The 14,530-nt window shown below is 45.8% G+C and overlaps 1 protein-coding gene across 1 annotated transcript; it reads left to right on the forward strand.

The window, feature by feature from the left end:
• Positions 1 to 885: 885 nt before the first annotated feature.
• Positions 886 to 11,123, forward strand: si:ch211-197l9.2 (protein SOGA1). The gene is made up of 9 exons (XM_046397616.1): positions 886 to 1,739; positions 2,690 to 2,914; positions 4,147 to 4,305; positions 6,387 to 6,458; positions 6,556 to 7,773; positions 7,854 to 7,973; positions 8,903 to 8,952; positions 9,040 to 10,237; positions 10,605 to 11,123. Exons 1-9 carry the CDS (start codon positions 1,080 to 1,082, stop codon positions 10,761 to 10,763), a joined length of 3,861 nt encoding a protein of 1,286 aa, XP_046253572.1. The 5' UTR covers positions 886 to 1,079; the 3' UTR covers positions 10,764 to 11,123.
• Positions 11,124 to 14,530: the final 3,407 nt, after the last annotated feature.

The following is a 14,530-nucleotide window of genomic DNA, read 5'->3' on the forward strand; positions in this document are numbered from 1 at the left end:
TCAAAATAACGTAATTTGTACCCCTTAGACAGTTCCTTCGAAGGACTTTAAATGTTCAGATTAGGTGTAAATTCGGGGATTCACCACAAACGTGAAGATAATCAATGGATAAATTAATAGTTTTGAAAATATTTTAATGTAGATTGCCCACAGATTGACCAAATAGCACAAAACCATCGCCACCAATGTTCCTGTATGCCATTACTGACTTTGTAATAAGGCATCTTTAATAATAAGACAAGCCCACATATTGTGGACTCCCTCTCCTTTTTTTAACTTCAAACACACCACAGTGAACACGAAAGAAATGGACAGAAATTATTGCATAAATAATCCACAAAGTGGCAGCATCCTCAAGTCCTAAAACTAGCCAAAACACGGAAATTTATTTCAATAATTAAATTTGATAAAAAGATTTCATTATGCTGCTATCTGTGTAAATACATTATTGAGAAATAAATGGTAAGTTTATTACCATTGTTTGTCGCATTTCCAAAGTGGAAACTGTGGACAGCAGCACAACGTAACACCAAGAAAGTCTCAGTCAGACCGGAAACAGTAGTGATTTTTTAAAATAAAAGCTTTAATGGTCCACTTCTCTCCTCCACTGGGAGATGAGAGGTAGTGAAACAGATTGGTATGAAATATGAAAACCATCAATTTAAATCTATTAATTCTCCTCTACAATTAAATTTAATGAGGAAACAAATCTTCAACCAAATTTATAAATGATTAAAAATGTGGAAAGCAAATTCCATAGTTACTTTGATGAGATTAAAATTAGAAAAAGTATACTGCAAAACAATTTAGTCAAATTTCAATAAAATGAGTTTATTTTGAAACTGATGACCGGAAATCATGAACAAGTTGTAGGCTGCAGTCAGTCTCGACTGTCGCTTCTCTGCGTGCATTTTGGCAAAGTTTCAGTCTTCTGGATGGAGAGCATCCAGTGGCATCTGTTCAGTGAGCTGTGAGCTGCGGGCTGCAGGGCTTTTCACCACATCTGAGGGAACGTTATGATCACCTTGTGCTAAAAAGCTGCACGGTCTACCTGTTCTGTTCACCTGGAGGAGCCCCGGATGAGCGTCGGGATGAACAGGGACGGAGACAAGAGCGCAAACACTGCGCTCCGGAGCCAGAAACAAACCAGGACGCACCAGCAACTTTATGTTCAGAAAAAGATGAAAGATCCGTCTGTAAAAGATGCCCAAACTTGCTCCTTGTCGAAAGACTCGCAGTCAGGTCAGTGCGACTCTGGGAAGGAAGTGAAGTCTGCGGGACTGCAGGGGAAACGGCCGGGGAAAGTGTCCTCATGCGCCAACGCTGAAGGCCAGAGGAGCCCGGGCGCGCAGAGGAAACTGTCCGACGCCAGCAACGCTTCAGAGGACCTGAGCAAAGACTCCGGCTGCCTGTCCGGGAAACTCTCCTCCTCAGACAGCAGCTCAGAAATGTCCGATTGCCCCTCGGAGGGCAACAAGCACGACTCTCCAAGCTCCGACAACGAATTAAGCTGGATAGACGGGGGGGCTTACGTGAGCCCGGACAGCGAGAGGAAAGGCGATGGCAAACCGCGCGTAAAGGCAGACAGAGACAGCTGCGCTCTCCAGCCTGATGCTGCTGGAGGGGGTCTCAGTTTGTTCAACTCCTCGGGCTCCTTCATGGATCTCATGATGGGAAACACAACCGATGATCTTGTCAGAGAGGTGGAAGATTTACGATCAGAGAACGAGTACCTGAAAGTAAGTTTCATCTGTTTTAAATGCAGTTTGATTGGTTAAATTCAGTTTGCACGGCATCTTGATGGGTTTAATATAAATTTTCATGTGTTTGTATGTCGTTGCGTCTTTGTGAGATCTTTAAGAGGCCCTCAGGCTCTGAGCAGCAGAGCCGATTTTCAGTAAAAGCTCACGTCAGTCTTCATTAGCGACTGCAGGGCAAATGACGGAAAAGCTCCCAGACAACAATCAAGAGTCAAGAGTAACTATCGACATACATTAGCAGGAATGTAGCTCACACCGCGACAGGGACACCTTAGACTCGCCTTAACTAAAGGCCGTGCTGTTCACTGGCACTTGAGCATTTTGTGGCTGTTTTTACTTTCAAGACACTTACAAAAGAGAGAGAGAGAGAGAGAGATTTAAACCAAAAACAAAGTTCAAAATTGAAACAACGGAGGCTTAGAAATTCTGACGTTTTAAGCCACAAAAAAGCTGGATACCACATTTCCCCAGAAGGCAGACAAAACCTGTAATCTTCAGCCCCAACTGATACTGACTCAAACGACTTCATCACTTGAGGTACTTTGTCAGACTTCCAGAAGGATTTATACAACATTTTCACACGTGTAGCGGTTCTTCCCACTGCCTGGAAACAGACTTCAGCCGTGAAGTTTTCCTTTAATATACTCAGCATAGACTCATGAGTCCTGGTGTTTCCTGTGTCTAATGCTTCATTTGGCCAATCTTTCAAATCTGGAGTCTTAGCTGTTTTTCAGTGCATTAAAATACACTAACTGCAAGCTGTAATTATTTACCCACTATAATTAGAAAAGCACATTTTGATGTATCTGGCCTCTGAGATACAGTAAACACAAATAAGGAGCCAGGGGTTCTAAACGAATCTGTTTTTCAACATATAATCAAACGTAGATTTAGGAAACACAGCTGTATTCTTGTGTCGTTTGTCCCAGGATGAGGTGGAGGAGCTTCGCTGTGAGATGCTGGAGATACGCGACATGTTCCAGGAGGAGGAGGTGTACCAGCTGCAGGAGCTGCGGCTGCAGCTGGAGCAGGCCAACAAGACCTGTCGCATCCTGCACTACCGCCTCCGCAAGGCCGAGCGCCGCAGCATCCGGGTGGCTCAGACGGGACAGGTGGACGGGGAGCTGGTCAGGGGCTTGGAGCACGATATCAAGGTCTGAACCCCTCTCTCCTTTCATGTCAGTTCCTCCTCCTCCTCCTCCTCCTCCTCCTCCTTCCTCTCTCTGTGTCTGTGACATCATGTGGACTTGATAAAACTCACTCACCACCAACAAGCAGTAAAAGTTCTTTTTACCCAAATTGGCTTTTGACTGAGTCACTGCTGTTCCACATGCCGACATGAAAGTGAACATTTTCTGTTAGTTAAATCTCATTTCAGCGCACTGAATAGTGTTCGCCTTGTTCATACACACTGCAGGTCTGTAATCAGCTGACAGTAGTTTGAGTCACGGCTGTTCGCTCTGCTGCAAAACACTCCCTGCTGTTTGTCAGCGCCACAAAAATTTCATTAGTTTGAAATGTCTTCATCATGCATCCTGTTTATGTTTTTGTCATGCGGGTGGTGTAATTATGTGGTGAGCTGAGGAGGAAACATTAAAGCACAGAAATCCTCATCAGAATCCCAGCAGGTCGATTGTTCTGTTGTTAAATGAGAAGCTATGGTGGCAGCCAGACCCTGTTTGAGCCAGGGTGGTGGTGGTGGTGGTGGTGTAAGATTCCCAACAGCCTCACCCCCCTCACCCACTCACCCCCCTCATATGGCAAATTCCTGTCACAAGCATTTCCTTGTTAAATCTCTCAGCTTTACCCAAACCAACTGCTGCAGAGAAAAGGGTCAGAAAATAATGACTGTGAGTATCCAGCAGTACAGCACTTTGCCTGTTTGGAGCCCTGGGTAGATTACAAAATTTAATTTACTTTATTAATCCCAAGCTGGGAAATTACTTCTCTGCATTTAACCCATCACTGATTGAAACACACAGGAGCAGTGGGCTGCATCAAGCCCCTGGGGAGCAAATTGGGGGTAAAGTGCCTTGCTCAAGGAACATTATCACTCCACCACACTTAAATTTTTTTCCCGCCCATCTGGTGGGGGAATCGAACCGGCAACCTTCCAATCGCAAGCCGATTCTCCAACCTCTAGGCCACGGCTGCCCCCAAGAGATTGGGGAAAAATGGGACAAAACAGGCCAACCGTGAAAACAATCACAAAGAGATACAAAACAATCACAAGGTGACAACAAAGACACAGAATATAACTGTAAAAAGACCTCGAAACGCACGGCAAAATGTGTCATTTGTTTACATTTAGTCTCTTTCAATCTTTGGGTCTTGCTCTTATCCATGACTGTGAGCTGCAGTAACCTGCAGTTGGCTTTGCTTACAGGTCGCAAAGAGTGTGTCCCTTCGACTGTACAACGAGCTGGAGGTGGTGCAGAAGAAGAATTCCCAGTTGGAGTGGGAAAACAAGACTCTGCGGGAGAAGACGCAGGAGCTGGAAGTGGCCAAGCAGGTCTTACAGGCTGAGGTGGACAAAGCCAGAGAGGTGTGACATCACAGTCGTATATTTTACACACACGAACACACACATTCAGTCAGAAATGTGTTTTGATTATTGTTGCTTGACTTGGAGTCTGACGCTGTTTTCAGATTCATTCACCGAACCAGGAAGGTTTCCCTGTAATGAACCGTGACATCACGACCAGTTCGGGGACACCCCTGGTCTGGTATGCAGTGAAGTGTGATACTGACCCTTGGAACCTCCGTCATACATAGACTGAGACAAACATATCAGACAAACTGTTGCTCAGAGGAGAATAGTTTTTAAACATCTTTAAACGGAGGTGAACTTAAATGAAACTGTACATCCAGTCGAGACATCCAGCCTAAACCTTGACAGAAACATTAGCTGCCTCCGTCCCTCCGGTCGGGACTCCTCCTCAGCTGCACCCATCCCAGCCAGTTGTCCCCCTCATCCCTCTGTCACCCTGATGTCAGGTGACACATGACCCTGATGCAGATCAATGATATGAGAGGAGGGCACGGCCAGCAGCTGCCTGGTGCCTGGGCAGGGTGAAGCAGCCTGGTATGCTGGAGGCTGAACTTCAGGCACAGCTGATATCCTCAGCTGAGAGGACGCAGAAAAGGGAGAGAGGCGAGAGATTACAAAAATAGACCCCCGCTCGCTCGCTTTCTCTCTCTCTGCTTCTATTAAGCTGTGCTAAATCTGGATCAGCGTCTATAGGCATTCAAAACGGCGGGCGTCGTGCGCCGACACACTGACCTACAACGTATCCTGCGCGTGCTTTTATCAAACGGTGCCTACCACACCCTGACAGTGATTGAATTTCAAGTCCACCTTTCATTCTCGCAGCTCCTCCTGCCTTGACGGCTCCTACGATAACGATCGTGCACTTCACTGACACGTGTTCAGTTTAATCCAGGATTCGGTGCTTTGGCATGAGCTCAGGCTGGCCTACTCATCGGAGACAGCTGCTAGTCCCTTTGATCCCAGCAGGGAAATCCACTTAGGTTACCTAATCTAGGAGCACAAAACACAGTCTAGATGGATGTGAAGGAGGATGAACATTTCAGAAACTTGCACTGCAACTGGACTGTCTGTGACTTTGTTCATGAAAGTTGAATGGAGACACAATAGAGCTGCACATGCCTGGACTAAAACAAAACCATTCAGGGATACTTTTATTTTGAAAAACAACACATTGTTTAGCATTTCTTATAACAAGAAATGCAAAAGCTTATCTCCATTGTGCATATATTTTTTTTTATTACATTTGAAGTCACAGTGTACAGTATCTATACAGCCTGTATGCCACTGTATGTCTGCCACTTCCAGGCTGTAGAAGATGAATATAATTAACTCTGTGACATCCTGTGTAGTGTCTAGGAGCGCGACAATGGTGCCATACAGAAGCTTACATTCTTCTCATTCTTAGACTTACAAATAAAATCACTCAAATCACATAATGGACAGTTGTTAGATTATGTACTTCTTCAGCACTAGTTCAGCAGGAACATTTTAAATGATAATTAGATAAAGGAATGGTCTGACATTTTGCCAAACACGCTCATTCACTTTCCTGTCGAGAGTTAGATAAAGGGATCAATACCACCTTCATGTCTGCCTGCTAAATGTGAAGCAGCAGCCAATTAGCTCAGCTCAGCATAAAGGCTGTAAACGAGGGGAAACGCCCATCTTTGCTCTCTCAAAATGTTGCCTAGCAACCCCTGCAAAGCTCACGTTATCTCTCATTTACAAAAAGAAGAAAAAAAGTGTCAATGATGTGTCACATAACCTCATAAAACCATAAACTGATGGTTTGAATGACAAAAAGGTATAAAACCTTTAGAGGTGCTGGCAAGTGAATTTCATTACCTTAAACAAAACAAGGCAAACTGCTTCCAGGCTTTGTGCTAAACCAGATGCGGCTTCACGCGCAACCGACAGCTGTGAGGGTGGTATCCATTGTATTGTATTTGCAATATGAAGTTTTGGTGATGTTCCTACGCTGCTGTAGTTGTCCTGTACAGACTACCATGTGGAGAAGCCTCAGTAGGTTTTATTTCAAACCTTATGAACATCTTTGTCATGTTTTTATTCCTCAGAGTACTATGAAGAAAAAAGGCATCCGATCGACATCCAGTAAGGCTGAGAAGAGGCTCTCCCAGCACATCGAGGTTTGATATGTTTGTACCTCATTCAAATGTGGCTGCACCAGTGAAAAATTGCAGAATGATATACTTATTTATCATCCATTTGTTTGTTTGCCAAAAGGATGACAGCGCCGATCTCAGGTGCCAACTCCACTTTGCCAGAGAGGAATTAGCTCTTATGTGCAAGAAGCTCACCAAGTTGGTATCAGAGAGCGAGGCCATGCGCGAGGAGCTAGCCAAGTACCACTCAGCCTACGGCGACATAGACATCGCCCAATCACTTGAAGGCAAACAAAACTCCGCCCACGTCAGGGAGGCAGAGGTCAAGGTTCACCTGAGACTGGTGGAAGAGGAGGCCACACTCCTGAGTCGGCGCATTGTTGAACTGGAGGTGGAGAACCGTGGACTGCGAGCGGAGATGAGCGACCTGAGAGAGAAAATGGGAAGAGGAGGAGGAGGAGGAGGAGGAGGAAGAGGGGAAGAGGAAGAGGAAGAACACCGGGATGTGTTGGAGGAAAATCTTTCAGCTTCCACACCAGTGAAGGACAGGGAGGGAAGTTTGAAAATAGGATGCACAATGTACGAACAGATACAGAACGAGGAAGCAGGAAAAGGTAAAAGTGATGTCCAGACATCTTTGCATTGCAACCAGACACAGACAGAAGGGACGATTGCTGCTTGTCATATTACTCGAGAAGGTCCTGTGGGAGGAGAGTGGGACCCTTCAGACAGTCCTGAGAGCGATAACAACAAGAATCTGGACCGCGGTCTCAAAGGATTGACGGTAAAGGAATATGAAACTCTTCTAGCTCTCAGAGATCATTCCTGCATTTTGAGTTCAGCCATCCAGTTCCTGATGACACCACCAAAAAATGGCCACTGCTCATCTCCCTCATGTGCTTTCACTTCTCCGACTGAGGCGGACCTGAATGATAAGGCGCAGAAGATGCTCCCGCCGGGGCCTTTGAGTGACGCTTTGGATCTTCTACAGGCCATGCTGTTGGCTTTCATCAGGAGGGTGGAGATGCTTCTAACAGGAGAAGATTTAGGCAAACTCTCCATTCACAAGGACGGACATGTTTGGGATTCCTGCACTTTCTCCTTTCTCTCTGGAGACTATGCAGATCACGACGTGGATGCTCTAAATAAGCAGGAGTGTGCAGAAGACCTCCGCACCACAGAGGTTAAGGAGAGAGAAAAGCAAATGAGGCAAACATCTTCCTTTCACGGGGACCTCATAGACAGTTGCAGGGACCCAAAAATGCAACTTTCCTTGCAGATTCTGTGGATCCTCCATGAATGGTGTCAAGTTAAAGGACCCGGGCCGGAGGGAAAAGAGGTAAAAGTTTAAAGGGAATTGTGTTTGTTTATTTAAGGCTGTGTTGAATCTCTAAATATATGTTATGTTTTGTTTTTCAGGGTAAAGACAAAACCATGTCTGTGCTGCAGGGGTTGTTGCAGGACCTCAGTGCACAGCTTCAGCATGAGCATACTGGATTTGAAAGTGCAGCCAAGGCCAAGCAGGGGAAGGCAGCTGAGGTAAGGATGGTGTTTAGCCCTAAGGCGTGTGTCCCCCCCGCTGTGTGTGAGGCTGTGCGATACAGCGGGAAGTCCTGCTGATGATCTGTCTCCCAGGCTACACGTCCTCCTAACAGTTCAGCGGGCATGGTGAAAAGATTCATGCCAGAGTATTGAGGCTAATCTCTTGTAGAGGCTGCAGCCAAACAGGGCAGGCATGTTCAAATCTGCTGCATGAAAAACACTTGTCTGATTCCCTGCATTGTCCAGACGTGGTGCATGAGTACAAACTCGTACAAACTCCTAAACTCCACCTGCTTGGTCAGATGCAAAAAGAAAGACATCTTTAATGCTAATAAGAAATGTTTTACATAAATATTTGGATTGTCGCCTCTGAAATGTCGGTCCACGTTGCACAGCGTGACTCGAGATCTACTTTGAAGGGCCGGATTTATTTCTTTAATGGTTGCTTTTCCTCCTTACTCCGCTGACCAGACCGTAATCCCTCTTTTCCTCAGAGGCACAATTTGTTTGACATGAAAAAGACTAAAACTCGTGGCTAACTCAGCCACGTTAGCATCTCTGTGAGGCTGTCCACACGCACTGCAATGCTTTGAGCTAAATGCTAGAAACAGGATGCTAACATGCTCACAATGGCAGTGCGAAAACACCAACGCTGCGTATCAGAGTCAGGCAGGACAGCATGTTTGACACAAAATACCGCTGAGGTTGACGGGAATGTCATTAGTTTAGGAGATACTTGGTCAAGTACTGGTCAACCTGAAATTCTGATCTTATGAAAAATTAAAGGACCTCCAGAACGTCCACATTTCATCCTGAGAGGGACCTGGTGATAGCCCGGACTAAAACAGGGGATCTACAGGCCGATGTTGAAGTTCAGCAACTATTATTTGGCTAATATTAGCTTGTTTTTTTCTCGTTTTGCTCAGCGTGCCATCAGTCGTGTCTTCCAGGATGAAAAACACTCTGATGCTGACAGGTCAGTGTTTTCTGTGTTCACACCTCGTCCATCTTCCTCCTGAGGTCACTGGGGTCATAATTCATGCGTCACCTGCTGTTTTCACAGAATGTGCAGCTCAAATGGAAAAAGACTTAGGCGACAGTTGTCGTCACGCCGCTGTACGAGGAAGAACTGGTGCTATCTGAGTCAGGAGGCTGCCGAGGTGGACCAGGAAGACCCCGTTAAGACGTGGGACCATCTGATCATGCCGCTTAACTTCCCTGATCTTGACTTTGAGCAGATGTCCTTGGAGAGAAGCCACACTGCTCCAGAGAAGTCGGCCTTCCGCATCTACTACAGCCCCCCGTCAGCTCGCAGAGTCCAGCTGGCTCAGCTGAAGCAAAGCCCCATCGCAGACAGAGAATCCGTCACCACGGCCTCTCCCTGGTGCACGCCGCCGACCTCCTTTTCCCAGCTCTGTCTGGACTCATCTGCTAAACTGAGCGATGACATGAAGGAAATGACGGCCAGCTGGAGGCACATGGTTCACGGCAATTCACAGGAGAAGAGAGGGAGATTACAGGGGCAGTGGGTGGACGTGGCCTGCTCAGGTACTCAAACCCACATGAGGCCACAGATGGTGAGTATTGGTCTGCAGACGGACGGGACACACGGGTCAGTCGCCGTTAGAGGCAGTCCCTCCCGAGTCCTGAGCTCCTCCCTGGTCTCTGCTCGCTCTCACCACATCTCCACCTCACTGGACGGGGTACCAAGCAAAGTGGAGAGGTCCAGAACCTCAACCTCCTCTCCTAAACTGTACAGGCGACATTCTGCATCTGGTGCATCCTCTCCCCACTCATCCACCAGTTTGAGCTCCCCCTCATCCGCATCCCCCTCTAGAGATCGAGCTCTGTGGAACCTGAATCACCAAAGCCACACCGGCCTAACATGGACCCGACAAACCGGTCACAGAGCAGGCGCAGGACAGACCCACAGCTCTCTGGGCAGCACCAAGTCTCCCGGCAAATCTGCAGGCGCCAACCGTTACGGCATGGTCACAGAGTTCCTTCGCAGGGTGAGCGGCCGGGCGGAGAAAACCGGGGTACCGGGGTCGGGCCAGAAGACGAAGAGCGGTCTGAAGAACCTGGAACGCATTCCGACGAGGCCTCCTGCCGCTCCGCTGCACAGGAACGACAGCGTGACCAGGATCGTCAACCAGCGGTTCATGAAGCAGAGAGAGGAGGCCAATCGCGTGCAGAGAGACGAGAAGGGGAGCAGTCTGAACCGCAGCGCCCGACACAGCCCGAGTACCAGTACAGCAGAGGTGAGTGCAACAAACAACACATGCAGTGGAGCCAAAGAGCAAAGGTTACCGTCTTTTGTTTTATTCCATACGTTTTTCTTCCTTGTCAAAACCCGCCTACATTTTTTAGGTTTCACACAGTTCCCCCCTGGAGCCACATGTGCTGTAGTACTCCCTAAGACCTGTAAATGGACTACACATTGTTAGGGCTCTCCTTTTCTTTTTGAGTTTTCAATAAATCTAATATGGCAACATGGATTAATCACTAAGTAAATCAATAGAAGTTAATCGACACTTCATGTAGGATAAACACTAAATGTTTGCCAGTGTAATAAAGTATTGTTTCATTGACCCTTCTTGTTTCTATCTCTTCTCACTCTCTGACCAGGAGGGAAACTACGACTGCAGCTCCGGCGGCACCCTGACCTTCTGCTTCGCTCGCTCATCTCGCTCCACCCAGAGACAAACGTCAAACCAGAGCAAACTCCACCGACACAGATACTCGCCTCCGGCCAGCGTGGCTGCAGGCTCGCAGAGCTGTGAGTGAGTTGGGAGGAGCAGCAGCCGCACTGATGCTTCTGGACAGCTGAGAGCCACAGGGGAGGAATTTTAAGATGTAATGGTTAAACTGGGAGAGCTGGTAGACTGTATGTGGGATGTTTAGGAGAGCTAATAGCTAGTTAGCCCAGTGCTTTTTTTTCTTTTGGTGCAAAACTCCTTTTACAGACAATCTTGATTCCAATTTCTACAACTCACAATGTCGCAGCCGCTTCAGTCGTATTTACAATTTAAACCTGATTTTGCACTTATATTAAGAAGTAATTTTATATTATCTTTATATAGTATTTTGTAGAGAATAACTTCATGTTTTATTGAATAATAAATGCTTAAGATCTGGTAAACGTTATTGTGGTCTCTGGTCTTTGCTTCACACTGCCACACCCTGAAATGGGCAGATTTTATTTAGGCTGCAGAAACATGATTGCTCTTCAGGAAGGGGCTGCTGGCTGTTACGTCAGATGTTCAAAAAAAGAAAAAGCAAGTGCTAAGTAGATAATGAGATAAGATTTCCATGCCTGTCAGGAGCAGGATCCCTCTCCCTTCCTCTGACTGTGTGACTCTTGATTTCACTGTCATTGGAAAACTGCAGCCAGCACATCAAAGTGTAATATTGCTATAATACACTTGGATGTTAAATGTTGATTCCTGGTGTGAGATTGAAAGCTCAGGTTTTCTCGTACCAAATCAGCTGAGATACCTTGTCTCCTGTCGCTGGCAGCTGGCCTGGCTGTGGTCAAGGACAGAGCGACTGGTCACACAATCGCACAGTGTCACGTTTCAGCTTCACACGTGTTCCTCCTCTGCTGTTAGGAACAACACACACACGATAATGTGGGTTACATCCCAGTGGATCGTCTCCAATTCACCCTAACCCAGTTTCACAGTGAAAAGCTGGCAAAAACGAAAACAATATGTAATTTTTTTTTGTCAAAGAATTAGCAGAAAATAGATAAATATAACTATTTTCAAAATATTTCTATATTTTATCTGTAACATTTGTGCAAAGCAATAAAATAACACAGAAGCAGGTATTTCAATTAACTGCAAATTTGTTTGGTTATACGTATCATTAAATTAAATTAAAGAGCAACATAACAGCAATATGTAAAACAATAGTTACACTGTTTGCAAATTATATACTCAAGTACAAAGTACAAATACCTCAAATTTGTATTTAAGTTCGGCACTTACTTGAGTGTTAATTTCATTGCACCACAGTCAGACACGAGTCCTGCGATACGTTGCAGTACTCGCTCTGACCTGAGGGGGCACTACAGTCACAGCTCCGCTCTTCCACTCAGCTCTGTTCCCTCTTCAACAATGTTCGTTGATGCCGAATAAAAGCTGTCCGGAAGTGCTGCTCTACTCTGTGTTTAGCTGTGAGATCAGTTCGGATGTCGGTTAATTTAAACCCAAACCAGAGTTTAGATGGAGTCTGTTTTCTTCAGGTTTCACTCTTACGACTTCGAGGCTGATCGGCGGTTTCAGGACGGACTGAAGACTTTACATGCCAGTAGCAGCAGGGACGGAACCGAACTGCTGGACCTGAAATTGTTCTTTTATGACAAGTATGTGTCACCTGACCAGCTTCGTTTTCCGACGTGTTAACAATTTATTTCTCTGTCGACTGTGAATGAAACTCCCCTTTTTCACATATCGTCCACAAGTGTTGGAGAAATATAATAGTTGCACTCTTAAAAGTGTGCCGTTACAGTGACTGCACCCGTATGGTCACGTTCAGTTTTTCCATATTGATCAATATCGATATTTATCATATATAATTTATTCCTGACAACGACTGAACTGTGAAACAACCTCAGCATATGTGAATATGCAGATGTTTCTTCATCTCACAAGCTTAACTGCTGGACACAAGATGTCTCAGTGTTTTCCCACATCACACTTGATCATGCTGACTATTGGACCGGGACTGACTTCTAAATTATTTCTAATTCTCACAAATCATGCTGGTTGCCTCCGCCTCTTAAAAATCAGATTTTCACTGAGCACAGAGAAAATCTACACTTTGACTAATGAATGTAAAAGCAGTTTTATAGCGTCAGACTCTGTCACCTGACACAGTGAAGCTCATACAGTCAGCTGCAGCAACACGAAGAAAAGAGGGGGACTTAACTCTTGCAAACCTGGCTTGGTTTAGATTACATTTCGTGATAACTTCACAGCCTGATGAGTAGCTCACCTTGTAACTGTTCCCGCCCTCTCATTTGTCTGCAGGTTTGTGGAGCCCATAGACCGGACCAGCTACAAACAGTGGAGTTCTGCTTCTCCCCATATGACACAGCTGGACCGGAGGACATTTTCACATTCAGACTGTGACATCAGTAGCAACCAGACAGAAGAAACGTCTGCAGAGGCAGATGCGACGCAGCTCTCCTTTGCGGAGGTCATGCGACTGGTTCAGGAGGGAAAGGAGGTGCCTGGAGTGACCAAACTGGACATAAAACCAACCAACCAGAGTCCCACTCCGTCTCAGATGGAAAGGATTTTGAAACCCTGGGAAATGTCATCAGTTTCCAAGTGACTTTTCACTCTTTATGGCACTGTGGACTTAAAAATCACAATACTATAATTTTTTTTAATAAAGAGAAATTCCAGTGAGATGACATGTTATTATCATTAATGGGACTGAGGTTTGAAAGATCTACTGGACATCACTGATGTGTAATGTGTGGGCATGACAGCCAGTGAAGATGGAGCTAATTTCAGCTACTTTATATATTGATGATGATAAATTTATTAGTTGATTTATGTGTTGAAGTTAATTCGTAGCCAAAGCTGTTAACAATGTAACGAACTAAAATTAGAATATTTCACTCTGAACTTTAAAGGAGCAGCTATAGTAACCCGGTGAACTAAAATATTAAGCGTTCAGTCCATCCATCACTAACAGCTGCAGTCGTGACAGGATGTGGGCCCACAGGAGGCTGATGGGCTCAACGTGAAGTCACAGATTGTCTCTGTCGGCCTCTTGTGGTGGGAAACAGCTGCCTTCAGTTCAAACACGTTTAATAATCCAAGTGACAGACTGACAGATGAGCATGTTTGATTTTTTTTTTCCCCCAACAGCTGATGCTGCCACACCACTCGGCTCCAGGAGTTCTTGGACATCATTTCCCAATTATCTACATTAAGTTGGATATATACTGTATATATGTGTGTGTGTACAGGCACCTGGGCCCTGAATTTGTGAGCATTTTATTAATCAAAGCATCCATCCATCCATCCATTTTCTATACCGCTTATCCGTCAGGGTCGCGGGGGAGCTGGAGCCTATCCCAGCTGACTACGGGCGAGAGGCGGAGTTCACCCTGGACTGGTCGCCAGTCAATCGCAGGGCCAACACACAACACACGACAGACAACCACACACTCTCACACTCACACCTAGGGGCAATTTAGAGTAGCCAATTAACCTAATCTACATCTTTTTTTGGTATTCTGGGAGGAAGCCGGAGTACCCGGAGAAAACCCACGCAGGCACAGGGAGAACATCAAACTCCACATAGAAGGGCCCAGACCGGGATTCAAACCTGGAACCCTCTTGCTATGAGGAGACAGTGCTAACCACTGCACCACCGTGCTGCCCTTAATCAAAGCAAAACAATAAAATAAGATAAAAGCAGATCTTTCAGCTCAAGGCACAGCTTTTCTGGCTAAATAAGTCAGGACCTGATAGAAACTGAAGGGGAAAAAAAACATCAGCCCACAAAAATCAACACCTGTTCAAGTATGC

This window comes from Scatophagus argus, chromosome 8 (genome assembly GCF_020382885.2).
Source record: "Scatophagus argus isolate fScaArg1 chromosome 8, fScaArg1.pri, whole genome shotgun sequence".
NCBI lineage: Eukaryota > Metazoa > Chordata > Actinopteri > Scatophagidae > Scatophagus > Scatophagus argus.

Excerpts from the sequence above, each read along its gene's own strand:
- si:ch211-197l9.2 (XM_046397616.1), top strand. The coding sequence starts at position 1,080 with ATGAGCGTCGGGATGAACAGGGACGGAGACAAGAGCGCAAACACTGCG. Across the intron at positions 7,974-8,902 it reads AGCAGGGGAAGGCAGCTGAG|CGTGCCATCAGTCGTGTCTT; the intron begins GTAAGGATGGTG and ends CGTTTTGCTCAG. Across the intron at positions 8,953-9,039 it reads AAACACTCTGATGCTGACAG|AATGTGCAGCTCAAATGGAA; the intron begins GTCAGTGTTTTC and ends CTGTTTTCACAG.